At 43.1% G+C, this 23,568-nt stretch overlaps 1 protein-coding gene across 1 annotated transcript; it reads left to right on the forward strand.

Annotated features, from left to right (window-relative positions):
• Nucleotides 1-660: 660 nt before the first annotated feature.
• GCM1 (GCM transcription factor 1) lies at nt 661-18,486 on the forward strand. Its single transcript, XM_022581474.2, has 5 exons — nt 661-811; nt 11,827-12,079; nt 13,098-13,210; nt 14,911-15,039; nt 16,444-18,486. The coding sequence occupies exons 1-5, from the start codon at nt 737-739 to the stop codon at nt 17,176-17,178; spliced, it is 1,305 nt and encodes a 434-aa protein (XP_022437182.1). The 5' UTR covers nt 661-736; the 3' UTR covers nt 17,179-18,486.
• Nucleotides 18,487-23,568: the final 5,082 nt, after the last annotated feature.

Below are 23,568 nucleotides of genomic sequence, written 5' to 3' on the forward strand. Positions count from 1 at the left end.
AGAGACCAAGGATGCTGCTGAACATCCTACAATGCACAAGGTAACCTCCACCACAAAGAGTTATCAGGTTTGAAATGTCAATATCGCCAAGGTTTTAGAGGAGTCTATCGTTTGATGATATTTGAAGATATAAAATACATACTGGATTGTTCATCTCTATGGAAATTTAGATTTTAAAAAAGACTTCTAGACACATCTGGTTGTGATGTTCCCCTCTTGTAACACACCCCAGGTTAGCTAATTTATGAAGGTGTATCCATGGAAACAACTCTAAGCCAGCTATCCCTCCTGCCCCAACACAGGTACACGGAGGATAAGGTTTTAACCATTGGCTACAGGTGACAACGGTCCTTACTAAGGCCTTCCTGCTTGGGGCTAGCAATGAGGAAGGAAGCCTAAATCTGAGAGTGAAATTGATGATCTCCTTTTGATTTCCCAAGGTCAAGCTTTATTTCAGCAAGGTCACTAAGGGCTCCTACATTTTGTTTTTGTTTGTATGTTGATTCTTTGCCAAAATATCAATGAAACAGGCCTTTCTGGCAGACGAGCACTGATTTTTATCACTTTAATGGTCAGTATTACTGTCATTTATTTTTTAGTGTCAGAAGACAGTCTACTGGTCTAAACTGCCTGGGCGGACTAATCCAACTGTGTTAAGAGCCTTTGAGAGCAAAATTCTCAAGCACTCCTGAGGGCAGTTGGACAGACGGAAACCTGTGGGCGACCCGACTTTATCATGGAACTTGAGAACGTTGATTCTGAGGACAAAGAGACGTTAAGCTGGGATATTAATGATATGAAACTGCCACAGGTATGTACTTGCTTTAACACCGGCTTCAGCATTTGGCTGTGAAGCCTTGACCGGTAACTTGCTAAGACCTGGAAGGAACTTGGTGAGGGTCCCAGCTGGGTAAACACCTCTCCTCCAGAGCTTCGGCTGGACATCTGACTGAGGACTTTTGAGAGGAGGTGCTAAGATCTATGAATTGAGCAAGCCCTTACCAACCAGACTCACCCGGTTACAGACAGAAGCAAAGAAAATGTTACTTCCCTTCTCTTTCAAAGTTGGCTTGGCTCAGATGGCACCCGCCTGCTAGCTAGTAAAACAAAATCCACGCTAATGTGTTTGTCCATAGATCGACTCTCTGTAATGCACAAGCTCCCATACTACCTTATTTGCTATAGTCATGGGTTTAACCTAAATCTGTCACTGGAATGTCCTGGTGAGAGTGCTCTTCTAGACCTTTTGTAACTAGTACACAGTCCACAGACATGGGGCTCCTCTCCAACTACAGAGTGACTTTCATTTCATGTTTTCTTTGCTTTATCTTTGGCAATTGCCTTTTTTTTTGGCTGCCTCGGGTCTTAGGTGCGGTGCATTGCATGGGCTTTTCGTTATGGTGCGAGGGCTTCTCTCTAGTTGTGGCATGTGGGTTTTCTCAAAGTTGTGGTGCGAGGGCTCCAGAGCATGTGGGCTGTGTAGTTTGCGGTACACAGGCTCTCTAGTTGAGGCTCGCGGGCTCAGTAGTTGTGGTGCGCGGGCTTAGTTGCCCCAAGACATGTGGGATCTTAGTTCCCTGACCAGGGATTGAACCCACAACCCGTGCATTGGAAGGCGGATTCCTTACCACTGGACCACCTGGGAAGTCCCAGCAATTGACATTTTTAACTCTTAATTTGGTGGAAAACATTAGTTGTTTTAATTTTTTTTTTTTTTTTTTTTGTTGGCCACGCCACATGGCATGTGGGATCTTAGTTCCCCAACCAGGGACTGAACCCTGGCAGTGAAAGCACCGAGTCCTAACCACTGGACTGACAGGGAATTCCCAACATTAGTTGTTTAAAACTGACTTTCTTGAGCTCCCTTTTTGGCCTTTCTTCCAGTGAAGAATGTTCCAGTGAAGAATGTTTTCACTGGAAATTTTTGGGAAAGGTGGCTGGGAAAGCTAAGACTGGGAGACCACCAGTACCATCTAGTGAAAGGTCAAGCTCATCTGCCTGATTCTGGGGAACAAGAAATTTGAATTATCCCAAGCAGGGGAGAGGGAATGGAGATTCCACAGTCTTGATTTATAATCATTCCAAATTTCACTCTAATGAAGGCTTCCAGATCATTCCAAATTTCACTCTAGTGAAGTGTTTCTTTTATAGATTTTTTTTTTTTTTTTTTTTTCCCAAGCCCTGTGGTATGCGGGATCTTATTTCTCTGACCAGGGATTGAACCTGTGCCCCCTGCCATGGAAGCTCAGTCTTAACTGCTGGACCACCAGGGAAGTCTCCCAAGTGTTTCTTTTGTTTTTTTTTATGTTTACCCTTAAATCTCCTCCCGTATTATCTCTGGGTAGGTCTTAGAAAAGCTGGGAAGCACCAAGTATGCCCTACTTTCCATCCATTTAAGGATGGTTCAATACACTACAGCTAAATCATGCAAATATCTATTTTAAGGATCTATCTTTGTAGTTGCTTGTAATTGGTTTACAATAGTTGTAGCTGTTTTAGAGGAAACTTTAAGGTAAATTTTAATTACTCCTGGCTCAGGGACCCATATTCCTAGTTCATGATTGCAGCTCTCAAATAGAGAAGATGGACATCCTCAAAAACAAGAGTTGAAGGAAGCAGGCACATAGATGATTTTGCAAAGTCACATCGTAGAGTAGGCGCTTTAATGGGGTCTAAGAACCCTCTGACATGGCGGGCAACACTGTACTAACGTTTATTTTTTCTGGGACAGAGGATTCATATCATTCATCAAATCTGTAGACAAAAGGAAGAAACACTTCCCTGGAGGGGATCTCAGGGCTCATAAAAGTTCATGTTCCAACATGAATTTTCCAAAACTCAAGCATTCTCAGCTACCCAAGACATTAAAATGAGACATTTACAATAAAAATACACATTCAATTTTGGAAGTGCATCATTTTTAGTTCGTAGAAAAAGTTTGATTGTTCGTGGAAATAGGTAAGTGTCCTTCAATTCATTAAATATGCCAGGGAAATGATTAAAAGAGCAAAATATTCCTTAGTAGTTTCTGAGCAGAGTCAACAACATCCTCATCTGGGTTTATGCTGGCTTTGGAATCGTATCAAGACCTAGTTGAGGTGAAAGATAAAAGGTCTTGGAAGGATTTCCAAGCACAGTAGATTTTATACTTCAAGAGAGTTTCTGAAGGCAGAGTGGTGTATGGTGAGAACAGGGCTAGGAGACCAAGTCCTGGCTTTGAATTCCAGTCCTGCCTCTTTTTATTTGTAGAATTTCACGGGGTGGTTTAGCTTTTCTGAGGCTCCCTTTCCTCTTCTGATAATGAAGTGCTTGCACTAAATAGTCTCTTACGGACCCTTTCAGTTCTAAGAGTCTAGGATTTGGTGACCTGAGATTTGGAAGACAGCCTGCACCCTAGAATGGGGGCCGGGTGCCAACCACAGGGCCTGGTACGTGTTAAACACAAGCAACAAATACGAAATTCACGAATGATTGGCTCTATGGCTTATCTGTGTGACTCTAAACCAATCTATTTTCTTAAGTCTTCATTACCTCCTCTGTAAAATGAAAATAGTAATTCCTTAGATACCTTTCTTAAATGTCTAAGCTGTTTAGAACAAATGTGTTCCCAAAATGTGTTCTGTAGTGTGTAAGTTACAAGGAATTTTCATGGATGCTGCGAAGGAAGAAAAGGACTAAGTTTAATGAAGTTAAGCCAATTTTTTTTTTGGCCACACTGTGCATCATGCAGGATCTTAGTTCTGACCAGGGATCGAACCCGTGCCCCCTGCAGTGGAAGTGCGGAGTCCTAACCACTGGACCGCCAATTTCTCTACTGCCAACTTGGTGCCTTTCTTACTGCACTGGCGGCTCTCCCAAGAGGAAGTTGTTGGCATTGTTGCCCTATCATAGTTTTGACTACAGAGCCCTTTTTCATGGAGCCCCTTGGGCGATGAGTGTGCCTCAGACCATCTGTTCGAGCATTAAAACATATGTTTTAAAGGATTACATCTATAATAACATGCACTGGCTTATTACTATTATACATTTCCCCAATTCCATTCTTTTTCCCACCCATACAAAGAATTTACAGTTTATTGTTCATATTTTTATATTCTTGCCAGGATTCCTGCAAATTCCTGTAGCTTGTAGACAAATTCCTTTCTTATTAATGCACCCCACTGCTTCAAGTTTTGAGATGGTTACAAGAGTGCTCACTGCATCTTTTGGTCCTGGGAACTCCATAGCCCTTTATACATCTCAGATAGATCACGATCTATGGGTTAATTTTTGGCAACAGTGAACAATGACATCCTTATCAGGATAGCAGAGATTTTTGAGTGCCGGGGATGTGCCAGACACCATAGCAGGCTCAGGGATACAGGGGCCGTTAAGCTATGCTAACTTTCACGGAAGGGCTCATGATCTTCTGGGCCAGTGAAGCAATACCAGTGTCCAAACAGAGAATCGATACCGTGTAGAAAAATGCCGGAGGCGCTGAAAGAGGACGTACATAATTCAGCGTGACGCAGGCATGAGGAACAAGGCATAACATCTGGCAAAAGTCTCTCTGGACACATACATTGTAAAAGGTGAGAGGATTAAGGCAGGTGAAGATAAGAAAATCCAGGCAGAGTAGAGCACTTTGAAGACTGTTCAAAGGCTACATATGGGGAAGCTGTGCACAGACAGCAAGGGGATCTGGGAGGCTACCGGCGTGAAAGGTGGTTTGGACGCAGGCTATCCTAAGATGATTCAGTTATTTTATTTTATTTTATTTTTTAAATTTTTTTAAAGCATTCTTTTAAAAAAAAATTTATTTAATTATTTGGCTGTCCCAGGTCTTAGTTGTGGCGCATGGGATCTTCAATCTTCTTTGCGGCATACAAACTCTTAGTTGCCGCATGTGGGATATAGTTCCTTGATCAGGGATCGAACCTGGGCCCCCTGCATTGGGAGCACGGAGCCTTAGCCACTGGACCACCGGGGAAGTCCCAATTCAGTTTTTTGTTTTTTTTTAAGGCAGTGGGAAGCCGTTAGGCTTGTTGAGCTGGAAAGCATCATGATCAGGTCTAGGGCTTGGACGGTCTCTTGCCCTCACTAAATCATCCCTCCCTGGATTTGTTTCATGTGTTCTTCTCCCTGCTTTAAGCTGCATGTATGTCTTTATAAATCTTCATTCACTCATTTCTGATCACTTGCCTAGCTTCTGGTTATTTTGATACCACTTCTCCTTTATCCAGCCTCCACAGAGTCAGCCCAGAACTTCAGGCACTTAACTTACTCAAAACCATCATTGATAAAAGCCTCTTTATTCCAGACCAATGTAGTACACTAATTTTGCTTTCCCTTCCTATGCTATTAAACTACATTTGCATTTTCAAAGTTCAAATATAATTGCTTTAGGGTTTGCTTGGTCCAAGCAGCAAATGTCTGGGGTTGGGTTAGTCTTACCTTTATTAAAAATGTTCACTACATGGTTCATTACACGGATACTTCTTATTAATACTGATTGTTAATACTTGGGAGCCATGAACCCCTAAGAAATTTATTTATTTTTTTCCTGGTTGAAAATCAGGAAGAAAACCAATTCCTTGTTCTCCTAAATAGTACCCACTGAGCAGGGAGATGGAAGCAGCCACTCTGCTCCCAGCACCTGCAAGTTTCTCTGAGCAGAAACACAAAGTGTTTCAATAGCCCCACAGCAGACAAACACCCCGAATCACTCTGTTCATGAACATGAGCAGTTTCCAGATGAAACCCATGACCAAAGCCACACCAAGCCATTAACTCACACAATTCCAAGGTTTAAGTATACTTTTTGCAGAGAAAACCTAAAACCATACATAGGCTAAGCATAAATACAGGGCCACCTGCAGCCTGGGGAGTCAACCCCAAAGAGGCCACGTCTCTGATGAGTTCATTCCCGGACCGTGATTTTAACCAGTACAATTTCCTTTGCCTCAATCTTAGGAGCAGCGGTGAATCTTTGAGCTTGTACTGTGAATTTGTGTGGTTAAATGTGATCAGAACAAGCTAGTTGTAATCAGATGTGTCTTGGCGCTGGGGAGCTAAGGGGTAAACCAGATTCTGGATTTCTGGTCAATTATTATCTGACTGCACGATCAGGTCACTTTGTTGTTGGTCCGACGGGGACACTCGTAACTTTGTCCTCTTTGTCCAGCATTGTCCTTGATCTCAAGGTCATTTGAACTCCCTGGGACAGTTCCACGTATATTGACCCCGTGGTCATTGGGTCCCCCCACTTTTGAGACCAGAATTCTTCTGCTACCCTGTGCTTCTGGGGTCGTGGGGGTGGTAACAGAGACTCTCCCTGGGTGCCCAGGAGGTCCCTTGCTTAGCTGGGTGGAGTTGGAAAGGAAAGGGAGAAAAGAAAAGAGGGGGTAACAGAGTTTGAAAGCTGGGGCACTCTGTCCCACCTTAGTGTTGTCTGAACAAATAAGGAACTTTTTCTCCTGCATCTTGACCCTTTAACAAAGGTAGGAAATTGCAAGATTAGTCAAAGGAGTAATGTTTAACTCAAAAGCATTTTGTTGATGAATTTCTCCCTTTGAAAACACTTGGAGTTTGGTTTCCAGTTGATTCGGAGAGATAAGTTCCTGAAAAGTTGAAGGTAAATCAAAGTGCTGGAGGAATTTTTTTTCTGTATTCCATAAGTAACATCTAATTTTTTCCTCTCTCTGGTTTGCTTAAACGTGTATCTGTTTGCTAGCCCGGTTTTATTTGGAGACATTTATTTATAAGGAATTAATAAGCTATTCTTATTAAAGAAAACCTGGCAGATAATTGCTTTACATTAGAATAGATTATATTCCAAGGGAAAAATCAAATTTAATATAATAACATGATAATGTAAATATTTTTGATACCTTATTTCAGAATTTTGATTTTAATTCATTAGTTTTATGTAATAGTGTATATTTAATTCTTAAGTTACCCTATTAAAACTTCAAGTAGTTAAATAAATTAGAATGAAGGCAGGATGAAGGGTGCTCTGATTGCATAGGGCAGCGGTCCCCAACCCTTTTGGCACCAGGGACCGGTTTTGTGGAAGACAATTTTTCCATGGACAGGGGTGGGGGGTGGGGGGCGGGTGGGAGTGTGGGGATATAGTTCAGGTAGTAATGTGAGCGATGGTGAGTGATGGGAAGCGGTAGATGAAGCTTTGCTCACTCTCCGGCCTCTCACCTCGTCCTGTGCGGCCCGGTTCCTAACAGGCCAAGGACCAGTACCGGTTCACGGCCTGGGGGTTGGGGACTCCTAGCATCTAGTTTCAAAGATTTTGAGTGAGTTAGAGGATTAAGTCTCTTAGGGAAAGGAATTGCATACGTAAGGCACAGAAATATTCATTAAACCCCCAATGATATTACCCATGAGATTATAAAATATAAATTTGCTATATTTACGTGTTGGAGACCTTAAGAATATTCCCTTTAAATTATAAACTTCTTAACCAAGAGGAAAAACAAAGAGTTACTCATGAAAAGTTAGAAATTAAAATAAATAGAAGATCTGAAAAGAAAAAAATGTTTTGTGGGGATTTGCTAAACAAGATTAAGAAATAATTATTCTTCCTTTTAAAATTTTACTCTCTAGTGCCTTAAATTTGGAAGTTTTCAGAGTTCCTTATCATTCATTTGACACCTGGGTTCCTTTGCATCACTGGAATCTGGGTTTTCTCATAGCTGCAATGTCAAAAAATGTCAAAAAATGTCAAAAATCTCACTAAGTATCCAGGTCAAAAGACTGGTCATAAATAAATAGCCAAGAGAATATGTTGATGTAAATACACTTACTCCTAAGTAATTTTCTTGAGGTCATACTTTGTCAATCTTATTACTGCATTATTAATGGAACTGGAAAACTAGGGTACCAGTGGAGGAGCTGTTGGAAAAAAATGCTTAACAGACCTTGGAATGTAGAACGTTTTGTGGGCTTTAAAACAAACCTCAACAATGCTAAAATAATCAAAAACACAGAATGTGTTCTCCAACTACAGTGGATGCAAACTAGAAATTAATAGCAAAAGGCAACAGGAAAATCTGTAGATACATGGAAACTAAACAATATATTTCTAAATAATCCATCAAAGAGGAAACCTCAAAGGGAGATCAAAATATACATTAACCTGAGAGAGAGAAAAAAGACAGTGGAGCTCATTTCTTCCTCCACAGGCAGGGAGTACTGGCTTTAACTGGAGTGTTTGAGCCGCTCTCACAGACACTGTCATTCTTCCTGGTTGGTGGAATCTATGCCATTGACCAGCCTGAAGAGGCCCCTCACCTTTAAAACATGAACATCTCAGCTTTCCTTCAAGTCCACCTCACCCTTTTCTCTGCTGCCCTGACAACTGCGCTTTGTATTTGAAGAATTCAAATCCACAGTCCAAATTGCTAAAGGTTCATAGTTTAACATTTTAACCTACATTTTTATTATTTCAGAAGATAAAATATTATGTTTTCTGTAGCATTTCTGTGGCAGAAGACAAGAGAGCACTGTTTAGAGCTTTAGGTCAGAAGGAAGAGAAGAGAAGCGGGTGGAGGAAGGAGACAGGGCTGCCTGCGGGGTTGCCTGAGGTCTTCTCCTCACCCCGGGCATTGAGTCTTGTCCAGATCAGAATTACCAGGGAAGTCGGGGAGAGAGGGAAAGAACTGGAAAAAACAGCTCATTCAGCATCTTGGCCTGGCCAGGCCTCTTTCCTAGACACTCGACTGTAATTGCCCGATGGACCAGAGGGGACTCCTCCGGATGCCATCCCCCTTCTTCCTGCCCTTTTCGAGCAGCATTCCCTTCCCACGCTACAGGGCAGCAGCAGAGGGGCATTGTCACTGCTCTGAGAAAGAAGGTCACCAACAAGATCTGCACCAATTAAGCTTTTGTTTTATAGGGGCTTGGACTCCTGTCTTGCATTTGGCTTAACAAGGTTTAGAGCATGAAGTGACCTCTCTGGGGGTCATCTCTGTCCTAAAAGCTGGTGGCCCTCACAATCATACTGGCTGGTGTGTGTGGCCCCAGATCCGACACAGTAACAGCTAACACTGATGTGGAACTTGCTGTGTGCCAGGCACTGGTTTTATTTTATTTTGTTTTTAAAAATTGAAGTATAGTTGATTTACAATGTAGTGTCTGGTATGCAGCAAAGTGATTCATATATATACATATATATATATATTCTTTTTCATGTTCTTTTCCATTATGGTTTATTATAGGATATTGAATACAGTTCCCTATGCCAAACACTGTTTTTTTTAAAAAATATTTATTTATTTAATTTATTTATTTAATTTATATTTTTGGCTGCGTCTGGTCTTAGTTGTGGCACGCGGGATCTTCGTTGAGGCACATGAGATCTTTCGTTGCAGCGCGCGGGCTTCTCTCTAGTTGTAGCATGTGGGTTTTCTCTCTCTAGTTGTGGCACGCAGGCTCCAGGTTATGTGGGCTCTGTACTGCGGCACACGGGCTTTCTCACTGAGGTGCATCGTAGTTCCCCGACCAGGGATCTAACCCGCGTACCCTGCATTGGAAGACGGATCCTTTACCCCTGGGCCACCAGGGAAGTCCCTGTTTTTGTTTTTGTTTTCTTTTCCACTATAGTTTATTACAAGATATTGAATATAGTCCCCTGTGATATACAGTAGGATCTTGCTGTTTATTATATATATGGTAGTTTATATCTGCTAATCCCAAACTCCTAGTTTATCCACCCCACCCCTTTGGTAACCATAAATTTGTTTTCTATGTCTGTAAGTCTATTTCTATTTTGTAAATAAGTTCATTTGTATTTTTTTTTTTTTAGATTCCATGTATAGGTGATATCATATGGTATTTGCCTTTCTCTGACTTTCTTCACTTCGTATGATAATCTCTAGGTCCATCCTTGTTGCTGCAAATGACATTATTTCATTCTTTTTTATGGCCGAGTAATATTCCATTGTATAGATATACTACATCTTCTTCATCCATTCATCTGTCGATGGACGCTTAGGTTGCTTCCATGTCTTGGCTGTTGTGAATAGCAGGCACTGTTTTGAATGCTCTGTGTGTGCTGACTCGTTCAGTCTTTCTTCACAGCATCCCTGCCAGGCAGGTAGTCCTGTGACCTCCATCTCACAGAGCAGGAAGTGGAGCCCTGAGAGGGAAGGAACTACTGTAAGGCCCTCACCCAGGGCCTTCACAGGCTGTGCTCTTACCAGGGGCTGGTAAGCTCTCTGTGAAGGGCCAGATAGGAAATATTTTAGGCTTTGTGGACCATACAGTCTCGGCTGCGACTACAGGACTCTGCCATGGTGTGTAAATGTATCCACAGACAACACTTGAATGAACATGGCTGGGTTCCAATAAAACTTGACTTATGAAAACAGGCATTGGGCTGGATTAGGCCCATGGCCCTAGTTTTCAGACCACAACTCTTCGCTATTAACTAGTACTAACTCTCATGTACATAAAACTTCTCATTTCTATTTCCTCAGACCCACCTCAGTTCCCATGAAGTTCCGTAAAATGACAACTATCATTAATTATATAAAATTTACAGTTCACAGCACATCTGCTCTCCACAGTACTTTTGTGAAGCATGTTTTATCAATGTCCCCATTTTAGAGAATAGCAAAATTCGGCTTCAGAGACAGTCACCGGCCCCGAGTCTCACATTAAAAATTCTTTGGCATGTTCTAAACTTGAAATCTAACTGAAGAGACACCGACTTCCCTGAGTAGCTTTTCCATCCTAATGATGTTTGCTTTTTTTCCTTCTCAAACATCTTGTCTTTCCTTTCTCATATCCTATGCTGTGTCTTCTTGTTGGGGAAGCAAAGCAGAGGCACCCTGATCTCTCTTCCTGGAGCTTCTAGAATCTTCTACCATAATCTTCTTGCTGAAAATGTTCTTATACCAAGGATCTGGAAGCCACGGGGGTGGGCACAGCCTACGTTTGACTACTGAGACCCCTTAATGATTCTCACCCTAAGAATCTGTCAAACGCCACATCCTTTTGAGCCACCACTTCAGTGACTAACATTTATTCTGAGCTCCCTCCAGGCTAGGTGCTGTGCTAAGTAATTTTTATATATTATCCTATTTAATTCTCAGACCCACTTGAGGTAGGCAGGCCTAGTTATTTATCCCTATTATGCAGATAAAGAAACTGAGACACAGAAAGCTAAATAACTTATGCTATAAGGATCGAGTATCCTGTGTCTCTGCCCACTCAAAGGAGAGTTCAGTTAGCTATTCATGGGCAGGGAATTGTGCCCATCCTGGGCAAGAACACAGACGTTTCCAGTCAAAGTAAGCTCTTCCTCACTCCCCTGCCCTGTTTGAGGCGCTTGAACATGAGTGTAGAGCAAAGGGGAGAAAATCTCCACAGGGGAGAAAGCGGCTCTCCAGCCTTCCACCGCGTATCTCAGGTGGCTTCGTATAAACCCTCCGCTTTCCCAACAAGGTAACCACCGCCCCGCGAGAGACATTATTTCGCGGCCCTGCCCCAGTGCTGTCCACTTCATTGTGCAAGAGCACAATCATGTTACTTCACCCTCCAACATTCTCAGTGAAACGGTCCTCACTCTTATCACCAAAGGCTAGAGAAACAGCAATCGGGGGAGAGGGGCGGCATCACAACTCACTCTGGTCCAGGGAGCGGATGTTGGGTGGACCCAGGAATCACGTGCTCGCGGCTGTGCTGCGTGTGCTCAGACCCTCATGGCAGAGTGAAATCCAGCTTGGTCTTTGCTAAAGGTCTCGCGCCCAGCTCTCAAGCACCAAAAGCAGCTTTAAGCACAGTGCTGTTTTCCAGCTGAAACTATAATAATATTCTTTGTGTTTTCATCAGAACGTGAAAAAGACGGACTGGTTCCAGGAATGGCCAGATGCCTACGAGAAGCACATCTACAGCTCGGAGGACAGGAATGCACAGCGGCACATGAGCAGCTGGGCCATGCGCAACACCAACAATCACAACTCCCGCATCCTCAAGAAGTCCTGCCTGGGCGTGGTCGTCTGCAGCCGCGACTGCCTAGTCGCTGAGGGCCGCAAGGTCTACCTGAGGCCTGCCATCTGCGACAAGGCCCGGCAGAAGCAGCAGAGTGAGTGGGGCTCCTGCCCCGAGGGGCCACGACGTCCCCGCACCTCCCAAGGGCCCATCCTTCGCACTGGAGGGTGGTGGAGACCAAGGCCGGTCCTTTAGGTTATCTTAAGGAAAGGCAGCCAGCTCCCTGGGCTCCGGTATCCGTCCCAAAGATCTGCCACGCCCAGGGCACCCACCATTAACCTCCCTCGGGTTAAGACGCCTGACTCGGGGCCTCTGTTAAAAGGAAGACACATCACTTAGGGAACTAACATTAATTCACCAGCACACCCACCTAAAGTTTAAGAGAAAGTTGTGTATCACGCTTGCCACCTCACATCTTGGGGAATGGGGTCCCCAAAATGATCTCGATGAGTGCTTTGATCTAGAGTGGGAGCCGGGACTGACTCTGAGGTTAGACTCAATTCCATGCCATTTAGGTTCAGCCATAATCACATGCTGAGATAATTCTTCATTTTGTTTTTTTATCATATTCATCAGGCTGTGAAATAGATGCATTTGGCATTCCCTGTGCCTTGCCCACTTCCGACCTCAAGTTACTTCATGTTCTTTCCTTGTAATTTGTTTTCAGAACTTGCTCTCAGGGCAGGATCTGGTATCAGTCATTTACACTTTAGTGAAACTTTAGTAGCTGCGTTCTCTCCGTCATGTGGTTTTGCTCCTTGACCCTTAGTTCTAATTGTGAAGTGAAAGAATTTTTTTCTGCTTCTCTACAAAGAATTTCAAGTATCAGTAAATAAGGAGGGAGGGATTTTTTTTTTTTTTTTTGCTCAAAGAAGCTCTCCCCTGTCCTGTAAAATATCCCGCTCTGTAGGCAACTGCTTCCTCTACCACGTGTGAAAGTGACCTGCGCTGCTTTGGTGGTCTGGCCTCCTAGGCTCAGGGGTCATGCCCAGTGTACAAAAGCCTATAAAACTGTGCCCAGGTGGATTCTTTGCCACCCAGGAATCTGAAATCGGCAGGGCCGCACAGACTCAGGTCACCTTCCTAAGTCACCTTCCTCTGCTCCTTTGTAGGGAAACGCTGTCCCAACTGCGATGGGCCCCTGAAGCTCATTCCCTGCCGAGGCCACGGGGGCTTTCCTGTCACTAACTTCTGGAGGCACGATGGACGCTTCATATTTTTCCAGGTTGGATTTGAGTTAGAGATTCCATTTCTCTTTAATTCAGGAAATCTTCACAGAGCACCAGCAGGAGTTTCCTCCAGGAAATGCACAGGTGGAGGGGAGCCTGCACCCTTCCTGGGGGACCCTCTGGGCGAGCAAACGTCTGTACCCCAAACCTTGAGACAGGAGTCAGGGGCTGGAGGCCAGGACAGGGGTGGCTGCCCCTGCCTCAGGCTCTGAAGGGGATGCTGCGGTCAGTAATCTGCTTAGGCAAGCACTGGCCTTCCACAGACCCAGCTCTGTAAACATAGACACATTGCTTTACTCCCCTAAGCCCCAGTTTTCTGTAAAATGTGGTGTTAAGAAGTCCTCATGGGGGAGGTGGTAGAAACAGTGGCCTCTGACAGTTGGACTGCCTGGGTTTGAGTCCGTGCTAAACCTGTCTCTGAAAAGAAAATGTTCTGATGTGTAGGGTTTGCCAGTTTCTGGGATATAACTATTCCCATCATGGCTGATATCAAGCCGGTTTTTTTTGTTTGTTTGTTTGTTTGTTTGAAAAAGCTAATTATTTTACTATATATTCTTTCATACTACTTATACGATCATAAGATTGAACATGGAGTTTCATGGCAAAGCACATTAAAAATTAATATTGAAGGTAAAAGAGAATAGAAGATATTAAGCTTGACAGAGGTTCTCTGGAAAGATTTCTTTGGTAGAAGCGTGCAAGATGAGCTGAAATTTCCTTTCCCTTCTTTCCTCTTTGTTAATTCGGTTTCTTCATCAAATATATATTTTTAATTTAAAGTTAATTTTTTAATTAACTTTGTTAATTCGGTTTCTTCATCAAATATATATTTTTAATTTTATTGGAGTATAGTTGATTTACAATGTTGTGTTAGTTTCAGGTGTACAGCAAAGTGTCAAGCTGTTTTTACAACCAGCTCACAAATTCCTGAATGGCCAACAGTTGGCTTTCGGCCTGGCTGGCTCTGGCACACTTTGAATCCTAGCTCCCGCACGTACTAGGGGAGGTTTCCCAGGTGGTATAACCCCTCCATGCCTCCTGGGAAGGATGATAATGGTATAGCCCTCACAGCCTTGTGCCGAAGGTTCAGGGAGAATTATATGACAAGCATTACTTGTCATCACTATGAATGTGACTTGGCCAGGCTGGGGAGAGACACCACGCAAGGAAGGAGCATCGTCAGCAAAGGCAGGTGGGCAAGTAGGAGCGTGCATGGGGGGCTTGGGAGCATCTTAAAAGGATGCTCCACCAAGGGGGAAAGGGCGGGTGCTGGGATGAATTGGGAGATATATATATCTCCATACACATATCTCCCATATATATTGACATATATACACTATTTTTTATACTATTGATACTATGTATAAAGTAGATAACTAATAAGAACCTATTGTATAACACAGGGAACTCTACTCAATGCCCTGTGGTGACCTAAATGGGAAGGAAATCCAGAAAAGTGGGGATATATATATATACATATAGCTGATTCACTTTGCTGTACAGTAGAAACTAACACAACATTGTAAAGCCGCTATACTCCAATAAAAATTAATTAAAACAAAAAAAAAAGGTTGCTCCAATCTTGTCTTAGTAGTCAACTGCAGCAATACCCAGTCTGATGGCAGGGCACAGCATAAAGCTTTACGCACCGTGAAGCGCATCTAGTTATTTATTTCACTGCTTCGTCTCCTCTAAGTCAAAGGGAGAGCATGATCATCCAAAGCCAGAAACCAAACTGGAAGCCGAGGCCAGAAGAGCAATGAAGAAAGCGCACTCTGCGTCGTCCTCTGTCTCCTCGAAGATGAAACAGGGCCCACAGATAAAGGTAACCTTGCCCCATGCAGCTTCAAAACGTACGACGACTTGCCACCCCTGTGGTGGCGGCAGTAGATTTCCCTGTCCCTTACCTACGAATGAAGCCGAAAATCACATACCTTCAGGCTCACCTGTGAGTCAGCCTCTGCCAAAGAGACTGAATCTGCGGGTTTCCTCTTCATTTCTACCATCTTTGTAGCACGCCCTCAACTGTAAAGTCCATAGAATTTCAGAATCGTCTTTCCCTACTACAATTAAAAAGAGACTCGAATTAGTACTTAACCTATGTTCGGCACTCTGTATTTCTGATAGAACCAAAATGAAATGGTCTGCACAAAACATGAGCCTCGTGCTTTTTCATTCTTCCCTAAAGCAGGTGATTTCCTCAGCGCACTCCACCAAGACGAAATAACCAGGCAGTTTCTGAAAACAGTGCTCATCCAGGGATGTGGGGATGGAGGCTTCTTCCCGCAGTCAAACTGTGATGTGAAGTTCATGGCTTTATGGGTGTCAGACTGTAGGTTTGTGGGTTTGTCTGCTTAAGAGTGGTACTAAGTCCTATACTTTTTCTACTGTCCAATGTTCCACACTTCAGGAGTACAGAAATGAAGCCAGTCCATCCCTGGAGGCTCTAAAGTACCTTAAGAAAATAAATTGTAATTTGAGTCTTTTGTAGGGAAATAGGAGCCCCTGAATCCCAATGACTGGTCTTATCCCATCTCCCAGCCCTGGGAGAAGTTGAAGGGTATTTCCTCCCACTCACCCTACCTGGTCACAGTCTCTCCAACCCCATCGGTCGATAGTTTTACATAAATAAGAGGATAACTTAATTTTCAACCAGATTCTTTCCTTGCGATTAACTGGAGGACAATTTACTTTCTCCATTGGTAAAAATAAATTGACCACCTCATATTCCAGAGATCTACAATTTAACAAAATGAGTTCAAAGTCTCTTGAGAAAAAAAATAAACCCTGGTCTCATGGAATCCACACAGCACTAAAAAATAGAAAAGTCAAGGAGGGAAATGAGGTTCCCCTGAGAGTTATACTGAGGATAAGGTAAAACTTTGAAGATAAAGTTTGATTTTTCTTAAATAGCCCCTTACAAGTTTCTCACAGAGTCAGTTAGGATATCAGACTTGCGTTTGAGGGGAAACATTTTAAACACACTCCTGTCTGAGTAAAGGGCAATTCGGCCCTTCCTGGTTGGTCAGATTTCAAACGGAAATGGCAGCAGCCTTTAGTTCTTCCAGGCCTTGGGTGCTTGTGCAAAGCCCCGTGTGTGCTTGTGCTTCAAGTATGCAAGGAATGAAGAAAATCTGCAGAGCACTTATTTGTGCAGGGTCACTCATGGGTGCCTGGGGTAGTTAGGTCAGTTTAACTTATTAACATGAGTTTTCTCTTTCCTTTCCAGCCTCTTCCAGGTGAAACACAAAGTTGGGAAAGTTTAACTTGGTCTTTCCAGGAAGGTGTCCAATTGCCTAGTAGTTACAGTGGACATTTAATAGGTAACGCTCCCCAGCAGAAGGCACTGAATGATGGCTCATCCTTCTGTGAGAGTTATGGTTTGGGGAGAACCTCTGACCCCAGAGACCCCACTCCCACCTTGGGCCCCACTCAGCTCTACGGGAAATGCAATTTGTCCAATAGTCGGGTCCCCAGCAGCCAGGACCTGCTTCAGCCTCCTGTCTCTGGAGTCTTCTCTGATTATAGTGATCTGCAAACATGGAATAAGAATGTTGCTTTGGGGAGAAATCCTTCCAATGACAACAGTTGTCCCAGTTACGCTTTTCCTCTGACCAGCTGGCCTTACGACTTCTCCCCTTCCCAGAGCTCTTCAGAACCCTTTCTCCAGCAGATTCCCATGGAACCACCAGCACCCAAAACTAGCTGTCACCCCTTCTGGCCAAATCAAGGGGGTGAACTTTACGAAGAGAAGGTGCATGTGGATTTTAACAGCTACCACCCTTCCACCACTTGCCATTCACCTCAGGAAGACCCCTTTCTCCTCACCTACACCTCTCAGCCCCATCATCAATATTCTCTGCCTGGCAAGAGCAGCAAATGGGATTTTGATGAAGAAATGAGGTACATGGGTTTGGATCACTGCAACAACGAAATGCTTCTGAACCTCTGTCCTTTAAGATGATCCAAATCGGGAGACTTGTGCACTGCCGGTGGAAATGTCATTTCGTGCAGCCTCTGCGGCAAACAGTATGGAGGTTCCTCAAAAAATTAAAAGTAGAACTACCGTATGATCCAGCAATCCCACTTCTAGGTATATATCTGAAGGCAATGGAATCAGTATCCCGAAGAGTTATCTGCACCGCCATGTTCAATGCGGCATTATTTACAATAGCCAAGACATGGAAACAACCTAAGACAGATGAATGGATAAAGACAATGTGGTGTGTATATATACACACAATGAAATACTATTGAGCCATGAAAAAACAGGAATCACGTCATTTACAACAACATGGATGGACCTTGAGGGCACTATGCTAAGTGAAATAAATCAGAGAAGGAAAGACAAATACTGTATGAACTCGCTTACACATGGAAAATTTTAAAACCCGAATTCATAGAAATAGAGATCAGATTTGTGGTTGCCAGAGGTGGAGGGTGATGGGTGGGAGAACTGGGTGAAAGTGATCAAAAGGTAGAAACTTCCAGTTTTAGATAAATAAGTTCTGGAGATGTAATGTACAGCATGGTGACTATGGTTAACAACACCGTATTGTATATTTGAAAGTTAAGAAGAGAATGGATCTTAAAAGTTCTCATTACAAGGAAAAAAATATAACTGTGTGGCGATGGATATCAACCACTCATTGTGGTAAACATTTTGCACTATATACATATATCAGGGCATTATGTTGTACACCTTAAACTTATACAAGGTTATATGTCAGTGATATCTCAATAAAATTATATCTCAGTAAAACCGGGGGAGAAAAATGACCAAAATCTTTTATAGCCACTTAAAAAGCTGTTCTGGGAAATGGCTGAAAGAATTTCTTTAGGAAATGGTTTTCAAAAGGTAACCACATATAAATCAGAATCATGACAACGAGCAGAAGGCAAGACTTCTCTCTTCACACAAGTGATCTGTTGGCCTGTCCTCCTCCTTTCTAGTACTATGGGGTACTAGAAGTACTAGAGTACTCCTCAGGAGTGCTAGAGTACTAGGACAGTTTTCAGGAGTGCTAGAGTACTCCTCAGGGAGAATTGAAAACTTGTCCCATCTGTGGCAGGAAATGTCCCCGGCTATTTTTTTTCTCCACAATATTTGGGGTTCTCAGCACCTCAACTGCATTATCTGTTGCATTTTCAATGTCCTTGCAATCATCTCAAACAGAGCAGACGTGAAAGGACCAGGATCTCATCTACGCCTTCTTGGAAACAGAATGAAGGAACGGAGAGAGCGAAAGAGTTTCAGAGGAACAGAAAGACGAAGATGCTACCACTGAAGTAATAATACTTTGTCTAGTATGAAACTTGTGGGGTTGGTTTATGAAACATGTGTCCTCTAGTTGATTTCTAAGACTCGTCAAGACACGGGCTATGACCCAACCGCATTTCCTGAACACAAAGAGCAGCAGAATTGAACAGCTGCATGAAGAGACTTTCCAGTGGCACCAAATGGTCTCGTTTCCTTCTTCTTCCTCCTCACTGTCCTCCATGAGAGCTCCAGTTTTGTCCCATTTACCTTTATTTTTACAGTGCCTAACAGCACCAGGCTCAAAATATGTGCTTGAGAAATGTTTGATTGAAAGAGTCCTTGTGTAATGAACATGGCCATGGTCAGGCAGCTGTATTTGAATGCCAGTACCTCTTTTTTGCTGAAGTACTTTATAAAAAGGTGAGCCTAGACATAGAATCTGGAAAGAACCATACAATCAGCACACATTTTCAAAATAAATGCTCTTTTCTATTTGAATGGTGACAAATGCACATGATACAAAATTGGTTCCTAGTCTCCGTCTTAAGGCATCATCGACTAGTTTCTTGTCTGTTTTCCAAAGATTAGAGATATTTTCTGCATACAGTAGTCCCCCACTTATCCGTTGGGGGGGTGCCTTCCAAGACCAGTGGATGCCTGAAACCATGGATAGTACTGAACCCTATATATGCTATGTTTTTTCCTATATATACATACATACTGATGGCAAAGTTTAATTTGTAAATTACGTTCAGTAAGAATATCTGAATTGCCAGCATCATTACTCTTGCACTTTGGGACCATTATCAAGTAAAATAAGGGTTACTTGAACACAGGACTGTGATACTGCAACAGTTGATCTGATAACTGAGACGGCCATCAAGTGACTGTTGGGGAGCATATACAGTGTGGAGGCCTTGGACAGAGGGATGATTCTTGTACTGGGTGGGAAGGAGCCAGATGGAGCGAGAGTTCATCACGCGACTCTGCGCAATTTAAGACTTATGAATTGCTTACTTCTGGAAGTTTCCATTTAATATTTCAGACTGCAGTTGACCACAGGTAATTGAAAGCACAGAAAGCAAAACCATGGATAAGAGGGGGACTGCTATATATGTAAGTGGTATCATACTAGATTCATTTCTAACATGACTTTTGTCATTTTTGGACACAATTTGGACATCAGATCCTTATAAGGATAAAGGACCACAGCTACCTCATTTTTAATGGTTTGTAATACATTAAATGACTATATTATAATTAATTTAGTCCCCTAGTGATAAAAATTTAGATTGGTTTGAATCTAGTAAATTATTTTGTCTAAGTATATAAATTTATATATTCAGTTTAGCAGAGTTATAAAGCAAATGCTTGTATAAGCACCATCCAGGCCAAGATATAGAACTTACAGGCATTTCAGAAGGTCCCCAGTATCACCTCACATGGGTCAGAATGTCCATCATGAAAAAGTGTACAAACAATAAATGCTGGAGACGGTGTGGAGAAAAGGGAACCCTCCTACACTGTTGGTGGGAATGTAAACTGGTACAGTCACTTTGGAAAACAGTATGGAGGTTCCTCAGAAAACTAAAAATAGAATTACCATATGATCCAGCAATGCCACTCCTGGGAATATACCAGGACAAAACTGTAATTCAAAAAGATACATTCACCCCTGTGTTCATTGCAGCACTGTTCACAATAGCCGAAACATGGAAACAACCTGAATGTCCATCAACAGATGAATGGATACAGAAGATGTGGTAAAGAAGGTCCCCTAACTGCAGCCCTCAATCCCACCCTTTCCTGATCACAAGCCCCTTCCTGCATCCCGAAGGTGGTTGCTAAGGTGGCTCTTTATATTTTTAGTACCTTTATATGTATTACTCAACAATAGTTTGATTTTGGCTTTTTGGGGAGAACCTAACAAATAGAGTCACATGGTGTACTGTTAAAGACGTATTGAACTATAATGTACATACAAAAGAGTGCACGGTCATAGCCTAAGCTCAGTAAATTCTCCCAAGAACACAGCAGTCTGGCCACCATCAAGTGCAAATTCACTCATATCTGCTTTTTCTGCTCAACACTGTGTCCAGAAGAACCATCATATTGTCGTGTATAGCTGTACTTTGTTATTTTCATTGATGCATTAAATTTATTTATTTGCACCTGAAATGCCTTTCCTCCATGCTCTAAGACAGGTGTCTCTGCTTGCTAAACATTTTGGCTCAAAATTCTAGGAATTTTGTCTGATAAAAAGTGTCTGATGTAATTCACCTCCCCTCGGAGAGCCCCAGGAGTTTGCATCTCCCCACCCTGCATGATCCTTGAGTATAAACAACCGATTAGGGACCTATAACCATTGGATCTGAGGGTTTGAACAAAGTTTAAAGGTCACCTGTGCAAATATCTGAACAGACATGAATCTCCTTTACAGCTTCCCAAACAAAAGCTTATCCAGCATGTGTTTGTATCTTTGCATAGAAGAGAAATTCTTTCCTTCAGAACATAATCAGCATAGTAATTTCATCAAGTGCTTTGAATTCAGGTCATTTCAAGGATGCCTTACTGTTCCCTGAGGACAAGGAAAAAATATTAGGTCTTCAGCTGAAAAATATTAAAAGCCTTACATACAGCCAGGCATCCAAGTCTGTGTAAGTCAGAAAGCCAAGCGAAGGACCCTGAAAATGCTAGTCCTTACTCTTAAGATGCAGTTGTCAAAACAACCTAACATTTGCACTGACCACAATATGTGGGATTTCAAACTTTTGGACAGAATCCAAAGTACTTTTTAGATTAGGGACCGTCTGGCAGCCACAGCGATTACAAAGAAAGGCCTTTAAATTAGGCTCTGTTGAATATTCAAAAGACCAAAAAAGGAAAGGACAGGCTTAGGGTGGAGCAGGCTGTGGGATGAAGCCATGGTCGTGGAGGAGTCTCCTAGGTCTGGGAGGCTCCCGCTGCACCTCAAGAAAGTGTCAAGGAACAGCCACTGCGTGGGTGGGAACTTTAGTTTCTATTTGGTCCAAGGCTTTCTGGATATTTCAAACATTTCACATCTACTAAACTAGGCACTCTGCCCTCCCAAACCTTTTGCTCTAGAAAACGAGAGTCTTGATATTTATCAAAGCAAGAACATGTACATAGCTTGAAACATCAGATGGCACCACCAAACTTTTGACGAATAACAGCCATCTCTACCCATCCCTCCCCACTCCCAAGTCCTTTCCCCACACTCCACTTTTTAATTCTTTTAGCTGATGGCATTTTGTTTAGGTGTTGCCAGCCTCTAAGTGGCCTTGGCTCCAGATGGTGCCTTAACAGCCATCGCTGCCTCTTGTCAACCAGCCCTACCAGTAGGGGTCAAAGTTAAACTGGGCCTGGACATTAGGACTTGGTTGGAAGCTGACTGTCTTGGTGGCCAGCTGGGTGCCTCCAAGCTCACAGCATGAGTGAGATGGGGAGACTTCAGGAGTGGGTGAGGGAGACGTAGAGATGAGACTTGTGCTTGTCAAGGGGGATGGGGGCAGGGAGAGGGTTGGACTAGGTGTTTGGGTGTGGTAGGTGCAAACTATTACATTTAGAATGGATAAACAACAAGGTCCTACTGTATAGCACAGGGAGCTACATCTAATCTCCTGGAATGAACCATAATGGAAAAGAATGTTTAAAAAAGAATATATATGTGTGTGTGGCTGTCACTTTGCTGTACAGCAGCGACTGACACAACACTGTAAGCCAACTGTACTTCAATAAAAAAAAAAGAATGGGTGAGGGGAGGGTTGGGGGAGATGGAATGGAGGATAAATAATTGCACGTGGTGACTGAGGAAGAGAGGATGGAATGAATTTTAAAACCAGAACCAACTCCCCAATTCTCATTCTGTTCCAAATAGAAAGAATCATTCTCCATTTTCTGACCAGAATCCCTCCCTTAAAATGGGAGCATTGGCTTCCCTGGTGGCGCAGTGGTTGAGAGTCCACCTGCCCATGCAGGGGACGCGGGTTCGTGTCCCGGTCCGGGAAGATCCCACATGCTGCGGAGCGGCTGGGCCCGTGAGCCATGGCCGCTGAGCCTGCGCGTCCGGAGCCTGTGCTCCGCAACGGGAGAGGCCACAACAGTGAAGAGCCCACGCACCGCAGAAAAAAACAAAAACAAAACAAAATGGGAGCATTGTCCTATGAGAACAGGAGGCTTTTGGCCCAGGGTGATTTCAGTGGTTTATCCTCTCATCCTGCAAATATCTGGAGGATTCCTCCAGAGCAGTTTTTTTTCTTCATCAGGAGAGAAGAAACATAGCTGACTTGTTTCTTTTTCTAGCTTCCTTTGCCTTGCTAAGAAAAAGATTATTTTGGAAATCTAAGCACCCTCTGCTAAGCCTTGGGGTTGTTTATCTATAACTGTCACAGAGAACTTGTGCTCCTTTTGGTACAAAATAAAATACAAGAATCGGCAGTAACCAGGAGACACGGGGTTCTTCGGGCTGACGCAGGCTGAGATGTACAGCCTGGGAGTTCTCGTTCCTTCAAGTTCCTTTTGTGTGGCCTCATACCAGCAATTTTCTCCTTGGGCAAACAATGGCACAGAGCACTGTCCTCTTTACCCTGAGAGAGGAAAGAGCTTGTGTCTAGTTCCCTGTCTGTTCAGGCTCTTCATGTGTCCTCAACAGACCTTCCACGGACTGGCCTTTTCCCACCTCTTGGAACCATTTGGTTTTGTTCTGGTTATAAGGCAAATGGAAAACATCCTTTGAGGAACTCAAGCCTATGAGCTGTTGAGACTCCATCCTGAGATGCTGAAAGCTGTTCATGAAGGCTGGGAGAGAAGATTAAATACGTTGAGACTTTAAAAAATAATTTTTATTTTTTTATACAGTTTTAAATGTTACACTCCATTTATAGTTATTACAGAATATTGGCTGCATTCTCCATGTCGATACATCCTTCAGTCTGTCTTACACCCAATAGTTTGTACCTCCCACTCCCTCACCCCTGTAGTGCCCCTCCCCCTCCACTGGTAACTACTAGTTTGTTCTCTAGATCTATGAGGCTGCTTCTTTTTTGTTGTATTCACTGGTTTGTTGTATTTTTT

Source organism: Delphinapterus leucas, chromosome 10, assembly GCF_059928025.1.
Source record: "Delphinapterus leucas isolate spDelLeu-1000000601 "Yukka" chromosome 10, BTC_Dleu_Yukka2, whole genome shotgun sequence".
Taxonomy (NCBI): domain Eukaryota; kingdom Metazoa; phylum Chordata; class Mammalia; order Artiodactyla; family Monodontidae; genus Delphinapterus; species Delphinapterus leucas.